The 22135-nt window shown below is 46.9% G+C and overlaps 2 protein-coding genes across 2 annotated transcripts in view; one reads left to right on the top strand and one right to left on the bottom strand.

Annotated features, from left to right (window-relative positions):
* The window catches only part of HELLS (helicase, lymphoid specific), a 63157-nt gene that overhangs the window by 37590 nt on the left and 3432 nt on the right, over positions 1-22135 (bottom strand). The window contains exons 2-5 of the mRNA XM_077259036.1: positions 1936-2054; positions 1395-1517; positions 1057-1110; positions 389-422 (exon numbers count right to left, since the gene is read on the bottom strand). Of these exons, the coding sequence (XP_077115151.1) occupies positions 389-422; positions 1057-1110; positions 1395-1517; positions 1936-2054 (330 nt within the window). The remainder of the gene's footprint in view (positions 1-388; positions 423-1056; positions 1111-1394; positions 1518-1935; positions 2055-22135) is intronic.
* LOC143769954 (uncharacterized) overlaps positions 10148-22135 on the top strand; it is a 36327-nt gene continuing 24339 nt past the window's right edge. Inside the window, exon 1 of the mRNA XM_077259038.1 lies at positions 10148-10328. Coding sequence (XP_077115153.1) covers positions 10254-10328 — 75 coding nt within the window. The 5' untranslated portion in view covers positions 10148-10253. The remainder of the gene's footprint in view (positions 10329-22135) is intronic.

Here is a 22135-nt window from a genome sequence, read left to right as displayed (position 1 = left end):
AGGTGTCTATGAACTCGTAGTGACCTGGAGAATCATAATGGCAGGTCAGTTTTAGCATTTAGTGAACCTAGCAAAATAGGCAAGCAAAAAACAAGTGTGGGATTGCACTTTTTTTGCAATTTCACTGCACTTGGAATTTTTTTCCCGTTTTCTAGTTCACGACATGCTAAAACCAATGATGTCGTTCAAAAGTACAACTCGTCCCGCAAAAAATAAGCCCTCACATGGCCAAATTGACGGAAAAATAAAAAAAAGTTATGGCTCTGGGAAGGAGGGGAGCGAAAAACGAAAACGGAAAAAGCTCCGGGGGTGAAGGGGTTAATACAAGACATCTTTACAAGAGAGAAAACTGCTGACAAACTTAATCATTAAAATGACTTGGGCTCACCTGCTTTGCCAGCGTCAGATGAAGTTTTTACACTCTGAAAAAGAAGTAACTTTAGTATGCATTGTTATATGGTTCTGATTTTAGTGTGCAGGATTAAAGCTTGACAACTAAAATATTGTAACTTTTCATTTATAGATTGGCGGCTCTAACTACTGACAGCTTGCTCTTCATTAGGGCCTGCTGTCAGTCCGTGGGGTTACAGCCACCGCTCCATATACCAAGTGGTGACTGAACAAGAGTCGGCACCATCCCCATAACTGGAAGTCGAAAGCTGCTGGGGGGAATAAATTTAATTTCCTCCCAGCATAGGGGCTCTGTGCAGGGAGGGTGCCATAGTGTCAGACAGCTTTTAACCTGCAGGTTAATAGTGTTATTTTACATAACAGGTTCCCTTTAAAGAAAAATTTTCAGAAGATAAAGCAGACCTAGCACATTTCGCGCATCATCCTATTCCAGTTTTACTAAAGGAGCTGTATTGTCATTTATCAGCTCTGAGACCATTATAAATGAAGCTCGTAATAACTAAAATGTCAGTAAAAGAAAAGAAGTGTCATTTTATAAACTAATGAAAGCACAAAGCCAATGCTTTAAAATGAAACCACAAATAAGGCTACAAGCTGCAGCCACTTCACTAATTTAAAATTTATTTATTGCACTGAACAAAATACCTTTTCAGCCAATTTCTGTTTCTTCTTTTCAAGTTTTTCTTTCTTTCTGATTTCCTTTAAAAAAAAAAAAAACAAAACACGGAGTGCAAATGTGATAGTCAAAATTCTGCAACCAACATGGGTTACTATACCAACTCAAAGCTATTTACATAATTTAAGGTTGAAGGTAGACCTCAAGTCCATTGAGGTCAATCCATGCAGGTGGGGTGACCAACAGTATAGAGCATAACAAGATTACAACCATGCTTTAGTAATCTGACTTGTAACTGGCAAAATGGCTTAAATTAGTAGCAAAGCTGATGGTACATGCATAAGGCCATCATACACAGGTGGCTTACCTCTTGCTGCTGCTGTTCCATTTTAGTTAAGAGGAACTTAGAATAAATGTTGCTTTTCTCAAGTAAATGTTGTAGTCTCTTGAACCGCATTTCATTGGAATCTCTTTCCCAAGACATACGAGCCTGTGTGTGATGGATTAAGTACATTACTGGGACTTGCACTGGACGAACATACAGCCTGTACAGTGAACATTCGTGTATTCGGCCCAGTGTGAGCAGCAGAGTATTTCCTTATCTCACATGAACACTAATACGATGTAGTTACAGCATTTACTTGTAGCAGCTATGAAACTAATCCAGTCAGCCACTCAAAAACGCAATCCTTTTTTTTCTCCCATCCACCCCCATAGTAAGCTTGTGCTAAAAGAGAACAGCTTTTATTTCCTTTTATATTATTGCTCACAGGAATAACCTACAGAGCAACTAGAAAACTTATGTATGGAGGACTACGGTAAGATAGCAGTAATATGTTAAATGAGTCTCCAAGCTCCATTTTAACAATGAAAGTTTGCTGGGGTAATTCTTTTAAAACAAATATTACCTTTTCCATCATCTTTTGCTCTTCTACTTTAGCCGCCTCCTCCAGTTTCTCCTCCTCTTTTATCATATCGGCAGTTATTATTCCATCAAGGGACGAATCCATGTCGGAGAGTGGGGAAACTGAGGATACAAAAAGTAGTGTAGTGCTCTTATCAAAAAATCAGTAGAGACAAGATTAAACAAACTAAGTTAAGGTACCTTCACACGAAACGACTTTGTAACGATATCGCTAGCGATCCGTGACGTTGCAGCGTCTTGGCTAGCGATATCGTTTAGTTTGACACGCAGCAGCGATCAGGATCCTGCTGTGATGTCGCTGGTCGCTGAATAAAGTCCAGAACTTTATTTGGTCGTCCGATCGCCGTGTATCGTTGTGTTTGAAAGCAAAAGCAACGATACCAGCGATGTTTTACACTGGTAACCAGGGTAAACATCGGGTTACCAAGCGCAGGGCCGCGCTTAGTAACCCGATGTTTACCCTGGTTACCAGCGTAAAAGTAAAAAAAAACAAACAGTACATACTCACCTGCGCGTCCCCCAGCGTCTGCTTCCTGACACTTACTGAGCGCCGGCCCTAAAGTGAAAGTGAAAGCACAGCGGTGACGTCACCGCTGTGCTGTTAGGGCCGGAGCTCAGTCAGTGTCAGGAAGCAGACGCTGGGGGACGCGCAGGTGAGCATGTACTGTTTGTTTTTTTTACTTTTACGCTGGTAACCAGGGTAAACATCGGGTTACTAAGCGTGGCCCTGCGCTTAGCAACCCGATGTTTACCCTGGTTACCCGGGGACCTCGGCATCGTTGGTCGCTGGAGAGCGGTCTGTGTGACAGCTCCCCAGCGATCAAACAGCGACGCTGCAGCGATCGGCATCGTTGTCGCTATCGCTGCAGCGTCGCTTCGTGTGAAGGTACCTTTAGAAGCAGTGTCAGGCCTTAAGGTACCTTCACACTAAGGTCCCCGGGTAACCAGGGTAAACATCGGGTTACTAAGCGCAGGGCGGCGCTTAGTAACCCGATGTTTACCCTGGTTACCGTCGTAAATGTAAAAAAACCCAAACAGTACATACTCACATTCCGGTGTCCGTCAGGTCCCTTGCCGCTGTGATCTGCTTTCACTTTACGGCCGGGAGTCAGTCAGTGCGGGAAGCAGACGGCAAGGGACCTGACGGACACCGGAATGTGAGTATATACTGTTTTTTTTTTTTTTACATTTACGACGGTAACCAGGGTAAACATCAGGTTACTAAGCGCGGCCCTGCGACGTTTACCCTGGTTACAAGCGAACGCATCGTTGGATCGGTGTCACACACACCGATCCAACGATGACAGCGGGAGATCCAGCGACGAAAGAAAGTTCCAAACGATCTGCTACGACGTACGATTCTCAGCAGGGTCCCTCATCGCTGCTGCGTGTCAGACACAGCGATATCGTATGGATATCGCTGGAACGTCACAGATCGTACCGTCGTAGCGACGAAATAAAGTTCTGGATTTTCTTCTCCGACCAACGATGGCACAGCAGGATCCTGATCGCTGCTGCCTGTCAAACACAACGATATCGCTAGGAAGGACGCTGCAACGTCACGGATCGCTAGCGATATCGTTTAGTGTGAAGGTACCTTTAAACGGTGGGACCCTTCTAAACAGCACTCAATACACACAAACCTTTTCAATGTAAAAACACCATAAAGCCTTAACAAATGCAGAGCGCCACAAAGCGGTGTCTGTAGTGGTCGCATGTCCGCTTGCCATTCTCTAGGTCATTACGAGTTGATAGACACCAAACATGTCTAGGTTTTTTTTTTATACAAGTGGTGAAAAAAAATTCAAAACTTTGCTTTAAAAAAAAAAAAAAAAAAAGTGCCATTTTCCGATACCCGAAGCGTCTCCATTTTTCGTGATCTGGCGTCGCGTGAGGGCTTATTTTTTGCATGCCGAGCTGTCGTTTTTAATAATACCACTTTTGTGCAGATACGTTCTTTTGATCGCCCGTTATTGCATTTTAATGCAATGTCGCGGCGACCAAAAAAAATGTAATTCTGAAGTTTCGATTTTTTTTTTTCGCTATGCTGTTTAGCGATCAGGTTAATGCTTTTTTTTTTATTGATAGATCGGGCGATTCTGAACGCGGCGATACCAAATACGTGTAAGTTTGATTTTTTTTATTGTTTTATTTAGGATGGGGCGAAAACTTATATTTTTTTCATATTTTTAAAAACATTTTTTTTTTTTTTTTACTTGTGCCATGCTTCAGTAGCCTCCATGGGCAGCTAGAAGCTCGCACCACTCGATTGGCTCAGCTACATAGCAGCAATCATGAGATCGCTGCTATATAGCTGAATTGCAGGTGTGCTGTGAGCGCTGACCACAGGGCTGCGTTTGACAGCGGCATTTAACAGGTTAATCGCGGCGGGTGAATCGCGATTTCACCTGCCGCTATTGCGCGCACATGTCAGCTGTACAAAATAGCTGACATGTCGCGACTTTGATGTGGGCTCAGCGCCGGAGCCCACATCAAAGGGGGAGACACGACATGGGCAGTACATGTACGGCGCATGTCGTGAAAGGGTTAAAAGTGAATAAAAAAAAAAATACAACCCTCACTCTTTCCACAGCCAACATCAACAAGCTGCTAGTTTAAAGGGAACCCGTCACCTCATTTTGCCACTATAAGATGTGGCCACTGCCTTTTGGGGCTTATATGCAGCATTCTGTAATGCTGTAGATAAGCTTCCGATCCGACCTGAAAGAAGAAAAATCGGTATTAGTCTTACCGGTAATTATGTTTCCAGGAGTCCATACTGACAGCACCCAGGAGGACGTCCTCCTCCTCCTTGCTGGGACAGGAAACACACGAGAGTTCAAATATCCGGTACCTCCCACCGATCCTCAGTGTTGTAACAAGGACCAACTCATGGAATGATGCAAATAAAATTTTAATATTTGAAACTCAATACACAGAATATATATAACATAACTCTGAATATATATATGTAATTTATAATAGATATGGGAGGGAACTACCGGTGCTGTCAGTATGGACTCCTGGAAACATAATTACCGGTAAGACTAATACCGATTTTCCAGGACGTCCCTCCTGACAGCACCCAGGAGAAGTACCAGATCATCTCCTTAGGGTGGGACTACCGCTTGGAGGACTTTCCTCCCAAAAGCCGTGTGCTGACCAGACATAACATCAAGCTTATAATGTTTACAGAAAGTGTCTGTCCTGGCCCAAGAAGCGGCCTTACAGATCTGCTCTACGGTAGCTCCCGCACGCTCAGCCCAAGAGGCAGACACCCCCCGGGTAGAATGGGCTTTTAAACCTGGAGGAGGTGATAAACCCTCGGACTGATAGGCGTGAGAGATTACCGCAGTAATCCAACGGGCGATAGAGGCTCTAGAGGCTTTCTTACCCTTATTTTTTCCCCCAAATAAAATAAAAAGGTTAGAATCTATACGCCAGGAGTTCGTGGCCTGTAAATAATCTAACACTCCTTGCCTAACATCGAGAGATTGCAGAGCCCTTTCTTTCTCGTTGGAGGGGTTATTACAAAAGGAAGGGAGAATTATTTCTTGGTTCCTATTTTTTGTGGAAGCTAACCTTTGGTACAAAAGCTGGGTCTAATTTCAGTATTAGGCTATCCTCCCTGATTTGTAGGTAGGGATCTCTGATACATAGCGCCTGAATTTCTCCAATTCTTTTAGCCGTGGTGATCGCAACCAAGAAGGCCATTTTCCGAGTGCGAATAGCTATCGGCATATCATCACCCGGAGTGTAAATACCTTTACATAGTGCTCTAAGAACAAGGTTAAGGTCCCAGGCTGGGGACAAGTGCCGGATGGTGGGACGCATTCTCTGGGTGGCCCGAATAAAGCGTATTATCCATGGGTGTGATGCTAAGGGGTAGTCTAGATAAGAACTTAACGCTGACACTTGTACTTTTAATGTGCTAGGTCGAAGCCCCGAGTTGAACCCTTTCTGCAGAAAGTCCAAGATAACAGGAATGTTCGGTGAGCCTGATACAACATCGGACCTGCCACTTTCTGAACAAAAACGTTTCCAAATCTTCCGGTATATGGCTGATGTAACCGGTTTCCTGCTGCTTTGTATAGTAGATATGACTTGGTCTGACAGGCCTTTGGACTTCAGGATGATCCTCTCAGGATCCAGGCTGAAAGACAGAGTCTGCTTGGATCTGGATGATAGACTGGACCTTGGTGGATGACTCTTCCGCTGGCAGGCAGAATGACTGGGTTGTCCATTGCTAGTGTTCCCAGTACTGGAAACCAACTCCTCTTTGGCCAATACGGAACTACTAGGATGACCGTTGTCTGATCCTCCTTGATCTTCCGAAGGACAGCTGGAATTAACGCCAACGGTGGGAAGGCGTATGAGAGGGAATGGTTCCATTTCTGACTCAGAGCATCTACCCCTTCTGGAAGATCCGATGGGTTCAGGGAGAAGAATCTTGGAGTCTTCGAGTTCCTTCTGCTTGCGAAGAGGTCGATGCTGGGAGTTCCCCAACGAAAGCATAGTTGCCGAAAAATGTTCTGGTCCAGTTCCCACTCTGTTGGACACAATTTTTGTCTGCTTAAGTAGTCTGCTACTATGTTCTGAGAACCTTCTAGGTGGATAGCTCTTAGGGAGAGTATAGTGTCTTCGGCCCAGCTGAAGATTTCTTCTGCTAAATCTTGCAGAGGTTGATATCTTGGTCCTCCTTGATGATTCAGGAATGAGACTGTCGTTACATTGTCGGAGAAAATTCTTACGTGCCGGTTTAGGAGGAAAGGGCGATTGTGTTTTAACGCCTGCCATACAGCGTACAGCTCTTTGTAATTTGATGATCTGTTCCTTATGCTTTCTGGCCACTTGCCTTGCAAGATTCTGCCCTGTAGATGAGCTCCCCAACCCCATGCACTGGCGTCTGTAGTGATAACTACATAGGGTGAGGAGATCCATAGAACGCCCACTTCTAGGTTTTTTGTGCGAGTCCACCAATGGAGGGATCTTCGAGTTGGACCCGTCAGCCTCAATGTAGCCTCTAGTGAAGATTTCCGGCGATCCCATACCGACAGGATTTGTCGTTGCAGACGTCTTGAGTGTGCCTGAGCCCACCTTACACATGGGATGCAAGCCGTCATAAGGCCGAGGACCTGCATAGCCATCCTTATAGAAGCTCGATGCTCCAGTAGGTACTTGACTCGATCTTGAATTATTCTTCTTTTGCCCTCCGGTAAGCAGGATATTCTGCGACTGGAGTCCAAAAGCACCCCTAGGTAGGTTACTCTTTGGTCTGGAAGAAGGCTGGACTTCTGCCGGTTTATTACCCAGCCTAGGTGTTCCATCGTTGCTATCGTTTGATTTCTGTGAACTTCCAAGATCTCCACTGAATCTGCTACTAAAAGGAAATCGTCCAGGTACGGGATTATTATGACTCCTTGTCTTCTCAGAAATGCCACCATTTCTGATATAAGCTTTGTAAAGATGCGAGGAGCAGAGGCCAGCCCGAAGGGAAGGCCCTGAAATTGGAAGTGGCAGGTCCGGGTTGGTAGTTTTACTGCGAACCTTAGCAGGTTTTGAGACATGGGATGTATTGGGACCTGGTAATAAGCCCTCTTTAGATCGATGGTACACATGACCGCGTTCTGATTTATTAGCTGAATCGCTGAGCGGATAGACTCCATGCGAAACCTTTTGTATCTCACCCAGACATTTAACGGCTTTAAGTTTATGATCGTGCGAGTGTCGCCCGATGGCCGTGAGATAGTGAATAGGGAGGAGTAGTGACCCGTTCCTATCTCTGAGTGAGGGACCGGAATGATTACTTCGGTTCTGAGCATGTTTTGTAAGTCTTTTAGAATGGCTGAATCTGCAGTGACGATAGTTGGTGTAATATACCTTTCTGGGGGAGGAGCGTAGAGTTCTATGTTGTATCCCCTGGAGACAATGCTGAGAACCCACTGATTCTGAGTGATCTGAGCCCAGTTTTCTGCGAACCTCCGAAGCCTCCCCCCGATGCCTGTGGCGTCATAGTGATTTATTCTTGTATGCAGGGTTAAAGAAGGAACTTCTGTTCCTGTAGCTCTGTCCACGGGAGCCTCTGAAGGATCCTCTACTGGCCCGACCCTGACCTTTAGGCTCAAACTGTTTCTTGGGAAAGAAGAAGCCTCTCCGAAAGGACTGAGAACGCTTATTTTTGTCCTCAGGAAATCCTTTCTTTTTATCACTGGCTGATTCAAGGATAGTGTCTAAAGTAGGTCCAAACACTCTGTCCCGAGAATGGAACAGAGCAGAGTTTGGATTTAGAGGCGTTGTCGCCAGACCATGACCTCAACCACACAGCTCGCCTAGCTGCATTAGATAAGGAACTATTACGAGCTGCAAATCTAACTGATTCCGCTGTCATATCTGACAAGAAGGCCGTTGCCGATTTCATTAAAGGAAGGGAATTTAGTATATCTGCTCTAGGTGTCTTATTGGATAGCTGCTCTTCCAGCTGCCCCATCCATATGTACATTGACCTTGCCACAGAAGTGGCTGCAATGTTTGTTTTGATCAGGGCTGCGGAAGATTCCCAAGCCCTCTTAAGTAATATATCGGCCTTCCTGTCCATTGGGTCACGAAGGCTAGAGGAGTCCTCGAAGGGTATAGCAGTCTTCTTGGTGACCTTCGCAACCGGGACGTCGATTTTAGGGACCTCGTCCCATAACTTGGCTTCCTCAGAGTCAAATGGTAATCGACTTTTAAAGTCGCGGGATAGTACCAAACGGCGTTCGGCCTCCTTCCATTCCTCTAGGATCATGGCCTTGATATGCTCACTTATAGGAAATACAGTCAAATTTCGTGCCACTAGACCCCCGAACATCAAGTCCTGTCTGGACTGAGGTTTAGATGTATCTTCTATCTGCATAGTACTCCTAACAGCATGTACGAGTCCATCTGTTTCTTCAGATTGAAATAGATACTTCCTGGCTAATTCCTGATTCTCCACTATTTCACCTTCTTCCTCTGCGAGCGAATCCCTGAGTTCGGAATCTTCCTCCGATGAATAATCAGGTTCCCCCTGTATTTCCTCCCGCCTGGGACGCTTACGACCGGGTATGGGACTGGCGGGCCGAGACTGCGACAGGCTGGATATAGAGGCCTGTACCTCTTCCCTTATAAGGGATCTCATCTCGGAAAACAGGGTTGTCTGCTCATCTTTCATGACCTTGGAGGTACATGAGGCACAGAGGGTTTTGTTATAGGCTTCTGGGAGCTTAGCATGACATAAAGGACATCTGGCGCTCTTCATAGTAGCTTTTCCCGATCTTTTAACTGTAACCGTGGGAACAGCGGAGTTTCCCTTATCCTAGGTAATGTAAGATAGGGAGTAATAGGCGGGGAAATATGAGGAGGTTACGGGGCTTAGGTCGTACTGCTCCAGGCAGTCTTACCCTCTCCTCGTCGATTCTATCTTCCATCGTTGATCCTGGCAGCCGATCCTGGCAGACGGTGTGGCCACTGCAGATGCTGGATGCAAAGAACGTAGCGACCGCTCTGTACAGTGTGCTCCCATATGGAGCGTCTGCCTCCCCGCTGAAGCGAACGTCACCGGAAGTGACGTTCCGCCGGCTCTGCCGATACCGGAAGTGACTCGGCTACCTTACACCCGGAAGCCTCGCCTGTCTGTAATCTCTCCGGGACTGCGTGCTCTGCAGAACGGAGGCCGGATCCTGCTGCGTCCTGAACCGAGAGCCTCCCCACCGGGAGGAGCGGTTCAATCCCGGAGTATCGTCCACTCCGGGCCTCTGGGGTAGAGGGACTCCCCTCCGGGGAGTTTCGACCCTGAGCTGCTTGACAGGGGGAAGGATTGGAAAACCGCTCGATCCCCCTGAGCTCGGTAAGCATGTGCTGCTTCTCTACGTGTGTCCCTCCGTGCAGGGACAGGAAAAACACTGAGGATCGGTGGGAGGTACCGGATATTTGAACTCTCGTGTGTTTCCTGTCCCAGCAAGGAGGAGGAGGACGTCCTCCTGGGTGCTGTCAGGAGGGACGTCCTGGAAAACAAGTTTTATTATACTCACCTTGGGGCAGTCTAGTCCGATGGGCGTCGCAGTTTCGGCATCTCCCATCTTTATGCGACGTCCTCATCCTGCTTGCTTCGTGCCGTGCTCCTGTGCAGGCGTACTGATCTGCCCTGTTGAGGGCAGAGCAAAGTACTGCAGTGCGAAGAGCCTCTCTGACCTTTCCAGGCGCCTGCGCACTGCAGTACTTTGCTCTTCCCTCAACAGGGCAGATCCGTACGCCTGCACAGGAGCACGGCACAAAGCAAGCAGGATGAGGACATCGCATGAAGATGGGAGGCGCTGGTCCCGGGACCTGCGACACGTATCGGACCAGACTACCCCCTGGGTGAGTATAACAAAATTTGTTTTCCCTCTTTCAGGTTGGATTGGGGCCCAATCTACAGCATTACAGAATGCTGAATATAAGCCTTGAAAGGCAGTGGCCATATCTTATTGCGCCAAAACAAGGTGACAGGTTTCCTTTGCAGCATGTACACAGTTTGTGTCTACTTTGCTTCAGTAATATTTCACTGTGGATGTTTATTTGCTTATCCCCTTTATGACCAAGAGATTCAGGTTTTTTTTTTTTTTTTATCTCATTCCCAGAGCCATAACTTTTCATTTTTTGGTCAATATTGTCATGTGAGGGATTGTTTTTTTCCCCACAGAAAAATGTACCGTATTTTCCGGCGTATAAGACGACTTTTTAACCCCCGAAAATCTTCTTAAAAGTCGGGGGTCGTCTTATACGCCGGGAATCGACTTGTACGCCGGTGTATATGGTGGGTGGGGAGGGGGAGTGATCCTGATGACGAGGGGGCGTCTCACAGGAAAGTGAGTAATCCCCATTACCTTATCCTAGCGGTGCAGCGTGGGGGTGTCAGTGCTGGGAGCGGCTGTGTTCTGGTGCGGCGGCTCCTCTTCTGTGTGGGGCCTCTGTGCTGTGAGGTGGCGGCGGCAGCGGCGTATCTTTATCCAGTTGGGGCTCCTCCGGCATCTCCTTAGCCCTGGAGGCCCCGCCGCAACTCCATCGGTGCAATGTGGTGGCCTCCGGGAAAATGGCCGCTGCTCAGATTCAGATCTCGTGTCCCGAGATTTCGGGACGAGATCTGAATCTGAGCAGCGGCCATTTTCCCGGAGGCCACCGCATCGCACCTATTGAGCTGCCTCCGGGAAAATGGCCGCTGCATTGCACTCATGGAGTTGCGGCGGGGCCTCCAGGGCTAAGGAGATGCCGGAGGAGCCCCAACTGGATAAAGATATGCCGCCGCCACCGCACAGCACAGAGGCCCCACACAGAAGAGGAGCCGCCGCACCAGAGCACAGCAGCCGCCGCACCAGAGCACAGCAGCCGCCGCACCAGAGCACAGCAGCCGCCGCCGCCACTCCCAGCACTGAGACCCCCACGCTGCACCGCTACGATAAGGTAATGGGGGACACTCACTTTCCTGTGAGACGCCCCCTCGTCATCAGGATCACTCCCCCCCCCCCCCAAAAGGCACATATTCACCGGCCCTATAAGACGACATAGGGTGTATAAGAAGACCCCCGACTTTTAAGAAGATTTTATATTTTAACTGGTAAAGTTGGGGGGTCGTCTTATACGCCCAGTCGTCTTATACGCCGGAAAATACGGTACTTTTTAGCCACACCATTGGTTTTACCATATTTTGTACTGGAAAACAGGAAAAAAATTCAAAGTGTGATGAAATGGCAAAAAAAAAAAAAAAAAAGTGCCATTTTCTTAGACTGTCTCCATTTTTGAGATCTGGGGCTTGGTGAGGGCTTTTTTTTTTTTTTTTTTTTGAGCACAGCGCTCACGTTTTTATTTTTTTGGGGGTAGATACGATCTTTTGATCGCCTGTTATTGCGGTGACTAAAATAGTCATTCTGGCGGTTTGACTTTCTCGTTATGCAGTTCAGTTTACCGATCGGATTAATTCATTTTATATTTTGATAGATCGGATGTTTCTGAACATGGCAATACCAAAGGTGTATATTTGATTCTTTTGTTTATTTTTTTTTGGAATGGAGCAAAAACGGTAGTGATTTCAACATTTATATTTAGAAACTTTTTCCCCCCACTTGCTTCAATAGTCTCCTTAGGAGACTAGAAGCTGCGACTATCCGATTGTCGGTGCTACACATAGCAGGGCTTCGGCCATCCAATGTGCAGCAGAACTTATCACTGTTTTGAAGGCTGGCTACAGTGCGGCGCTCAAATCAGCAATGACAACCACAGGGGTCTCCAGCAGACCCCGGGTTGTCATGCCAACCCTGTTACATGACTGCGGGGTACCAAAAGGCAGGATTAGTGACGCACTCCCGGCGCAGAAATGTTAAATGCCGCTGTCAGATTGAATCGCAATTCTACCCGCGTCTGTTAATGGCACGTGTCAGCTGATCAAACCAGCTGTCATCCATGACAAAAGATGCTGCCTAAGCACCGCAGTCCGCATGGAGTGCAGGGACACTATCTATGAAATACTAAGGAAATCCTCAAAACATGACCTGTTGGTGGCTTTTGAGGACTGAAGTTGGGGAACACTGCATTAAAGATATTTCTCCAACTGAATAATCTGTTTAATGAAGCAGTACCTGCACCAAGGTGCCACGTGTCCTCCCAGCTGCTTACACAATGCAATGTGAAATCTGCAAAAAACTAAATTTTAAACAAAACTGAACCCATCAGTCATGGCCAAAAGATGTTGGCACTCTTGAAAATTAAGCATTTCTGCCATAAAAATTAATGCAATTACATGTTTTGTTATAAAAGTTTGTTTCAATTAAAAAAAAAAAAAAAGAAAAAGAAAAGAAAAGCCAGGTTGAATATAGTTTCATAATTTGAAAAATGGGCCAGTCAAAATCCTTGGCACCCTCTACTTATTTGGTTGCACGCCCTTTGGAATAAATATCTACAATAAATCATTTCCTATAACCATCAACAAGCTTCTTCCCCCTCAACTGCCATTCTGAACCACTGTTGTAAACTGCTCCAGGTCTCATATTTGAAGGCGCCTTCTCCCAACAGCAATTTTAAGATCTTTCCACAGATGTTTAATAGGATTTAGATCCGGACTCCTTGCTGCCACTTCAAAACTCTCGTGTGCCTTGTTTCCATCCATTTCTGTGATCTTCTTAAAGTATGTTTGGGGGACCTTGTAGTGCTTAAAAATCCATCACCTAGGATGCAAACCCAGCTTCTAACACTGGGCCTTACATTGCAACCTAAAATCCTTTGGTAATCTTCAGATTTCATGACAGTGTCAGAGCAAGCAAAACCACAATATATCTTTAAGCCGCCACCATGTTTAACTGTAGGTACTGTGTCCTCTTTGTAGGCCTCATTCCATTTTCACTGAACAGTAGGATGATGGTCTTTACGAAAAAGCTCCGTCTTTGGGATTTTGGTATACGCACATTCATTTTGTCAAACTGCAGACTAGCCTTTTTATGTCTGAGCAGTGGGGTCTTCCTGGGTCTCCTGCTATAGTTTTATTTAATTCAAATGTGAACAGATAGGGGAAGCATCTATGTCAGCGCAAACTGAGCCCGCTTGATGGACTTGTAACTTTGAGATTATTGCTCGTTAAACAATTTTTGCTCAAGTCCTTAGCTCTCTTCTGTTTTCCATACTTAGTGCGCCACACAATGTAAAGATGGAGTCAACTTCTCCCTTTTTTAATCTGGTTTCAGTGAAAGTGTGTAGTTTTTTTTGTTTTTTTTTATTGCCCACAACTATTACTTGCCACAAGTGAGTTTGAACGAGCATCACATGGTTGAAACAAAATTGTTCACCAACAATTTTAGTAAGGTGACAATTTTGTCAGACCTATTCTCGAGTTGTGCAAATAGCCGGATTACTTACGGTAATGCTCTTTTAATGAGTCCATGACAGCACCCACTGGAGAGATTTCCAGAGACCAACACCTAGGGGGGGGACCACCATGCTGAGGATAGTCCTGCCAAAGTGTAGGTCAGAGTCGGAAGACAGGTCGAGCCTGTAGTGATTATAGAAAGTGGAAGGAGCCAACCAAGTTGCAGCCTTACATATATCTTCGATTGGCACGTTCCCTTTTTCGGCCCAGGAAGAAGCCATGGCTCTGGTGGAGTGTGCTTTGATGCCCTCCGGAGGTTCTTCATTTTTCATGGAATAGGCCAACCGGATAGCGTCTCTTATCCACCTGGATAATGTTGCTCTTGTGACTCCATATCCTTTCTTTTTGCCCTGGAAGGATATGAACAGAGCCCTACTCTGCCTCCAACTACTAGTTTTCTCAATATATTGCAAAACTACTCTCCTGACGTCTAGAGTATGGAATTTTTGTTCTTCAGGAGTAGAGGGGTCTTTAAAGAAAGTAGGAAGATGTATCTCCTGTGACCTGTGGAACTTCCCTGCTACCTTAGGAAGGTATAGGGGGTCCGGTTTTAAGATTAGTCTGTCATGAAATGTGAGAAGGTAAGGTTGATCTATCGACAAGGCCTGAATGTCGCTGACTCTTCTAGCCGATGTTAAGGCTACTAAGAAGGCTGTTTTTAACGACAAGTGTTTCAAAGATGCTGTGTCTATAGGCTCAAACGGAGATTCTGTTAGAGAGTCTAAGACTAGGTTTAGATCCCACGGAGCTATTCTAGGTATGTGGATAGGAGTAACTCGTTCACAGGCCGTGATGAAGCGGGATACCCATTTATTACCAGCAATATTATGGCCATAGAGGGCACCCAGAGCGGACACCTGGACCTTTAGTGTGTTAACTGACAGACCTAACTCTTTCCCTTTCTGCAGAAATTCTAGTACAGATTTTATTGGGACTTCAGAGGGGTTTGAACTAGTATGGAACTGAAGAAACTTCTTCCATACTTTGGTGTAAATTTTTGTTGTAGATGGTTTCCTGCTAAGCAGGAGTGTATCAATTAGGCCCTTTGAAAACCCCCTGGAATTTAATATCTGCCTTTCAAATTCCAGGCCGTCAGGTGGAGGCTGTCCACCTGAGGGTGGAAGAAAGGTCCCTGGGAGAGAAGGTTTGGGATTGAGGGAAGGACCCAAGGATCCGTCACCGACATCGACCGCAGGCACGAGAACCATGGTCTCTTGGGCCAGAATGGCGCTATTAGTATTATCCTGGCCTGCTCTTCCCTGATTTTCCGTATTACTTGTGGAAGCAGAATTATCGGAGGGAAAGCATACGCCAGCTTGAATTGCCATGGTGTTTGAAGAGCATCTAGAATGTCCGGGTGATCTGCACGGGACCGAGATGCGAATTTGTGGACTTGTTTGTTTTGTTTTGTAGCGAACAGGTCTATTTGGGGTTTGCCCCATAACAATGTTATCTTGTGGAAAATGTAAGGATTGAGACACCATTCTCCTTGATGAAGAGTGTGTCGACTTAGGAAGTCCGCTTGTTGATTGTCCTCTCCTTTGATGTGGACTGCCGAGAGGGACAACAGATGCTTTTCGGCCAGGATTAAGGTACTGTTTGCGGAAGACATTAGAGCGTCTGATCTTGTGCCGCCTTGTTTGTTTAAATACGCCACTGTCGTAGTGTTGTCTGAACAGATTCGGACGTGGCTTCCTCGTAGCTGTGGGAGAAATTGACGCAGTGCATAGTTTACCGCATTTAATTCTTTTAGGTTTGATGAATATAAATCTTCATTCTTATCCCAGGTTCCCTGGCAGAATCTATCTCCCATGTGTGCGCCCCACCCGTGGGGACTAGCGTCCGTAGTTATCGTGTGGGATGGTGATATTACCCAAGGGACACCCCCCGCTAGGTTGTCTTTATTTAGCCACCATTCTAAGGAGGATAAGACTTTCTCGGATAAAGTTATTTTCGATTCAAGGTGCCCCAGAAATTCTCTCTGTTCCCGAAGTATCTGATGTTGTAATGTTCGGGTATGAAGTTGTGCCCACTGAACGGCTGGAGTACAGGAGGAGAGGGATCCTAGCAAGGACATTCCTGCTCTCAGGGACATTTGAGGTTTGTGAATGGCCGCCACAACTTTACCCTCTATAAGAGATATTTTTTCTTGGGGAAGTAGACATTTTTGCTTTATGGAATCTAGACTAAATCCCAAAAATGTCTGAAGGGAAAGTGGGGTGAGTCTGGATTTTTTATAGTTGACGATCCAGCCCAGGCTTTTTAAGGACGAGACAGTGTCAGCTAATCGTTCCGCACACTGAAGGGATGAATTTCCTACAACTAAAAAATCATCTAAGTAGGGAATGATTAATGTGTCTCTCTGGCGAAGGTAGGCCATTACTTCTAACATTACCTTCGTGAAGATCCTGGGTGCCGTGGAGAGACCGAAGGGCATGGCTGTATACTGGAAATGATGAATCTCCCCCTCAAGAGTTACTGCCACTCTTAAGTATTTTTGATACCTACTATGGATAGGGAGATGGTAGTAGGCATCTTTTAAATCAATGCCGCCCATTCTACAATTTGGAAAAAGGAGCTTAATGGCCGATCTAATAGACTCCATTTTAAACGTATAATTTTTAATAAACGTATTGAGTTTTTTTAAGATTTATAATTGTTCGAAATGAACCATCGGGTTTAGGGATTAAAAATAACGGAGAGTAGAACCCTTTACCCTCTTGTCCCTTTGGCACCCTAACTAAAACATTTTTAACTATAAGACTTCTAATTTCTAGCTCAAGGGCCTTCTGTTGCACTGGTGAGGAAAGGGCTGTTAAAATAAAGGAATCATGGGGAATTTGGAGGAATTCTATTTTCATTCCTTCCTTAATATTTAGCACCCAAGAACTTGACGTGATTTTTCGCCATTGGGGAAAGAAAAATTTTAACCTGCCCCCTACTGGGGTGTCTGGTGTTTCAGAATTTGTTGTCTCTACGGAAGGGGGGGCCTTTGAACATAGTGCCACCCTGTTTTCCCTCTCTTGTGGCCCATCGTGACGATCTTTCATTTTGTGTTCTTTTCCCGAACGGCCTCTTCCTAAAGGTCTTCCTATAGAAAGGAATTGAGGGGTCAGGGAAGGCTTTTTTCCTCTCTTTTGCTTTTTTGAGGATCTCGTCTAATGCTTTCCCAAACAAAAACTCACCCTCACACGGAATAGCGCAGATCTTAGCCTTTGACTGCGTATCCCCCTTCCAGCTCTTCATCCATAACGCACGTCTGGCATTATTAATTAGACCGGCTGACCTTGCTGCAAGGCGAAGAGAGTCAGCTGAAGCATCGGCCATGAATGCTGCTGCACCTCTAATTAGTGGTATCGCATCCCGCAATTTTTGTCTGGAGACCCCCTGTTCGATTTGTTGATCCAGCTGATCAATCCACACAAGCATGGATCTAGCTGTGCACGTGCTGGCAATTGATGGCTTAAATATGCCCGTGGAAGCCTCCCATGATCGTTTCAGTGACGATTCTGCCTTCCGATCTAGAGGATCAGAAAGTAGGCCCGCATCCTCGACTGGTAGGGCTGACTGTTTTGAGGTGGAGGCGACTGCAGCGTCCACCTTAGGGATTTTAGTCCATGAAATTAACTCCTCATCATTAAAGGGGTACTTCCTTTTGGAGGCTGACGGGAGAAAACCTCTCTGGTCCTGTTTCTCCCACTCCCTCTTTATCAGAGCCTTAACCGCCGGAATTACTGGGAATGCTCTTCTCTTCCTCTCCGCCAACCCTGCAAACATGATGTCTTGTGCAGTTTGGTCGTCTTTTGTATCCTCACAACCTATAGTATTCCTGATGGACTTTACTAGGTTGTCCACCCCATCAAGAGGAAAACAAGCTCGACCCTCAATGTCGGAATGTGTTGAGGAAGAGGATGACGCCTGCGAGGAGTCTGAGTGGATAACGCCTTCCTCCTCGGACTCAGAGCTGGATATAGCCTTTTCTTTCCCAGATTTTTTAGGGGGGGTACTGGCTTGTGAGATGGCCTGTAACTCCTCTCTAATTATGGCCCGTATATCTGTGACCGACATAGATGGACTCTGCATTGTTTCCGCCATACATTGATTGCAGAGTTTTTTGGGGTGGGAATCTGGGAGAGGCTCGTCACATAACGCACACCGTTTGTGCTTAGATTTCTGTCTCTTTTTGGCCTGGGAGAAGAAGACATTTGTGGAAAAGGGTGTCAGCTTTATAGGCAGAGGGGAAATCACACTCACCCAGTGAAGCTGTACGGTACCGAAATAGGAGGCTGCGACTTTCTGGATCTTGAATCCTTGGTCTCACTCCTGTGGCTGGCATCTGAGGACCTTCTGCTGGCTGGCTCACCTGCTGGGTCCACAGTCTTGCCTGGGGACGACATGTTGCATCGCCTGTGCGTTTGCAACTTCCCCCTTTTTATAGGCAAAGATCCGGTCTCAATCAATTATTTTTTTTTTTTCCTCTTCTTCCCCACAGCGGTGTACTGCGCATGCGCGAAACCGCGCTTTCCCTCACCGCTGTGTGGGTGACCCGGAAGTGCTCACCGGCCCCGGGGCAGTATGGGGATGTTTTCCCCACCACCACGCACGCGCGGCCGCCATCTTTGTCCGGCCTGCGCTATGGAGCGGTGTGCCGGCTGCCGCTGCAGCTGTGCCTCAGAACTCGGACCTCATACCTGGCGGTCCGCGTTTGGAGCTCCTTTTAGGGCCGCACATCTGCCGCAATGCCTGTGGAATCGAGCAGCCTCCCGGACCATGCGTTCCATATGCCGGCCAGACAAGGGGGGAGCCGTCTAGCGGAATCTCCCCCGACGCTGCTTCTGGACTGCATCCCCTGCCGTTCTCGCGGACACCGCACAGGCGGATGCGTGTAGCCCAGGTATGCCTGTAGTTCGAAGAATCCAGAGATCCTGTCCCCTGGGAACAGGAAACCTAAACTGAGGAGGAGAGGGGGACCGCCCCCTTTTATGTCTCTGTAGGTTTCCTGTTCCTTGGGGCGGATCCCTATCTCTCCAGTGGGTGCTGTCATGGCGAAGGGTAAAATGATGTTTAATTACACTTTTTTCTGTTGCTCCAACACACAAAGGAAATAAACATGCAATTGCAATTATTTTCTGGAATGACTTTAAGGGTGCCAATACTTTCGGCCATGATATCTAACACTGGCGTTGCAAGTCAGGACCAGGGACACAGCATCTTGTTCTCTGGACTGGCTAGAAGCAGAGAGATGAGGGAATCTCGCATCCAAGCAAAATTTGTCAGGGTCATGTGCAACATCCCATTCACCCCTACAGAGGGTCCAGGAGCAGCAAAATAAATACCGTATTTTCCGGCGTACAAGACGACTTTTTAACCCCTGAAAATCTTCTTAAAAGTCGGGGGTCGTCTTGTACGCCGGGAATCGCCTTGTACGCCGGGTGTATATGGTGGGTGGGGGGGGGGGGAGTGATCCTGATGACGACGAGGGGGCGTCTCACAGAAAAGTGAGTATCCCCCATTACCTTATCATAGCGCTGCAGCGTGGGGTCTCTGTGCTGGGAGCGGCGGCTGCTGTGCTGTGGCGGCTCCTCTTCTGCAGTGTGGAGCCTCTGGTGCTGTGGGGCGGTGGCGGCGGCGTATCTTCATGCAGTCGGGGCTCCTCCGGCATCTCAGCCTGGAAGCCCCGCCTGCAACTCCATCGGTACAATGCGCTGGCCTCCGGGAAAATGGCCGCTGCTTAGATTCAGATCTCGTTGAGATCTGAATCTGAGCATGCGCAGCCCCCAGCGGCCGGGCCACCGCATCGCACCTATTGAGCTGCCTCCGGGAAAATGGCCACTGCTCAGATTCAGATCTCGTCTCCCGAGATCTCGGGACGAGATCTGAATCTGAGCAGCGGCCATTTTCCCGGAGGCCACCTGACCGCATTGTACCCATGGAGTTGCCGGCGGGGCTTCCAGTCTTTGAGATGCCGGAGGAGCCCCGACTGTATGAAGATACGCCGCCGCCACCGCCCCACAGCACCAGAGGCCCCACACTGCAGAAGAGGAGCCGCCACAGCACAGCACAGCACAGCAGCCGCCGCTCCCAGCACAGAGACCCCACGCTGCAGCGCTATGATAAGGTAATGGGGGATACTCACTTTCCTGTGAGACGCCCCCTCGTCCTCATCAGGATCACTCCCCCCCCCCCAAAAGGCACATATTCACCGGCCCTATAAGACGACATAGGGTGTATAAGAAGACCCCCGACTTTTAAGAAGATTTTATTTTTTAACTGGTAAAGTTGGGGGGTCGTCTTATACGCCCAGTCGTCTTATACGCCGGAAAATACGGTAAATAAATAAATGAAACTGGTCCTGTCCACACTATAAACTGCCTGTTATTACATGAACTATTCTCACCAGTAATGGCAGGTCCTTATGTGGTGTGTTACACAATGCAACTTGTGAGCGGGCTATAGGGCCGGATTCAATGTATCGTCCACCAATGTGCATAACAATCAGCCACTGTCAGTTTTTGCAGGGACTGTCCATATGTTTTTGTAGCATGTTTGACAGATACATTAACCCCTTTACCCCCAAGGGTGGTTTGCACGTTAATGACCGGGCCAATTTTTACAATTCTGACCACTGTCCCTTTATGAGGTTATAACTCTGGAACGCTTCAACAGATCCCAGTGATTCGGACACTATTTTCTCGTGACATATTGTACTTCATGACAGTGGTAAAATTTCTTTGATATTACCTGTGTTTGTGAAAAAAAAAATATGGAAATTTGGCGAAAATTTTGCAATTTTCAAACTATTAATTTTTATGCCCTTAAATCACAGAGTTATGTCACACAAAATACTTAAAGGGAACCTGTCACCCCCAAAATCGATGGTGAGGTAAGCTCACCGTCATCAGGGGCTTATCTACAGCATTCTGTAATGCTGTAGATAAGCCCCCGATGTTACCTGAAAGAGGAGAAAAAGACATTATATTATACTTACCCAGGGGCGGTCCCCGCTGCGGTCTGGTCAAATGGGTGTCTCAGGGCCGCCCCGGCGCCTCCTATCTTTATTCCATGACGTCATCTTCTGGTCTTCACGCCGCGGCTCCGGCGCACTTTGTCTGCCCTGTTGAGGGCAGAGCAAAGTACTGCAGTGCCCAGGTGCCGGGCCTCTCTGACCTTTCCGGCGCCTGCGCACTGCAGTACTTTGCTCTGCCCTCAACAGGGCAGACAAAGTACGCCTGCGCCAGAGCCGCGGCGTGAAGACCAGAAGAGGACATCATGGAATGAAGATAGGAGGCGCCGGAGCGGACCTGAGACACCCATTTGATCAGACCGCAGCGGGACCGCCCCTGGGTGAGTTTAATCTAACGTCTTTTTCCTCTTTCAGGTAACATCGGGGGCTTATCTACAGCATTACAGAATGCTGTAGATAAGCCTCTGATGACGGTGAGCTTACCTCACCATCGATTTTGGGGGTGACCGGTTCCCTTTAATAAGTAACATTTCCCACATGTCTACTTTACATCAGCAAGTTGAAACCAAATTTTTTTTGTTAGGGAGTTTTAAGGGTTAGAAGTTGACTAGCAATTTCTCATTTTTACAACACTTGTTTTTAGGGACTACATCACATTTGAAGTCACTTTGAGGGGTCTATATGATAGAAAATACCCAAGTGTGACACCATTCTAAAAACTGCACCCCTCAAGGTGCTCAAAACCACATTCAAGAAGATTATTAACTTTTCAGGTGTTTCACAGGAATTTTTGTAATGTCTAAAAAAAAAAAAACAACTTTTTTTCTCCACAAAAAATTTACTTCAGCTCCAATTTGTTTTATTTTACCAAGGGTAACAGGAGAAATTGGACCCCAAAAGATGTTGTGCAATTTGTCCCGAGTACGCCGATACCCCATATGTGGGGGTAAACCACTGTTTGGGTGAACAGCAGAGCTCGGAAGGGAAGGAGCGCCATTTGACTTTTCAATGCAGAATTGACTGGAATTGAGATAGGACGCCATGTTGCATTTGGAGAGCCCCTGATGTGCCTAAACATTGAAACCCCCCACAAGTGACACCATTTTGGAAAGTAGACCCCCTAAGGAACTTATCTAGATGTGTGGTAAGCACTTTGACCCACCAAGTGCTTCACAGAAGTTAATGACGCAGAACCGTGAAAATAAAAATTCTTTTTTTTCCACAAAATTTTTTAGCCCCCCAGTTTGGTATTCTCCCAAGGGTAACACGAGAAATTAGACCCCAAAAGTTGTTGTCCAATTTGTCCTGAGT

This window comes from Ranitomeya variabilis, chromosome 4 (assembly GCF_051348905.1).
Source record: "Ranitomeya variabilis isolate aRanVar5 chromosome 4, aRanVar5.hap1, whole genome shotgun sequence".
NCBI classification, from domain to species: domain Eukaryota; kingdom Metazoa; phylum Chordata; class Amphibia; order Anura; family Dendrobatidae; genus Ranitomeya; species Ranitomeya variabilis.
The sequence above is the reverse complement of the archived record's forward strand: the minus strand, read 5'-3'. Positions and strand labels throughout refer to the sequence as shown.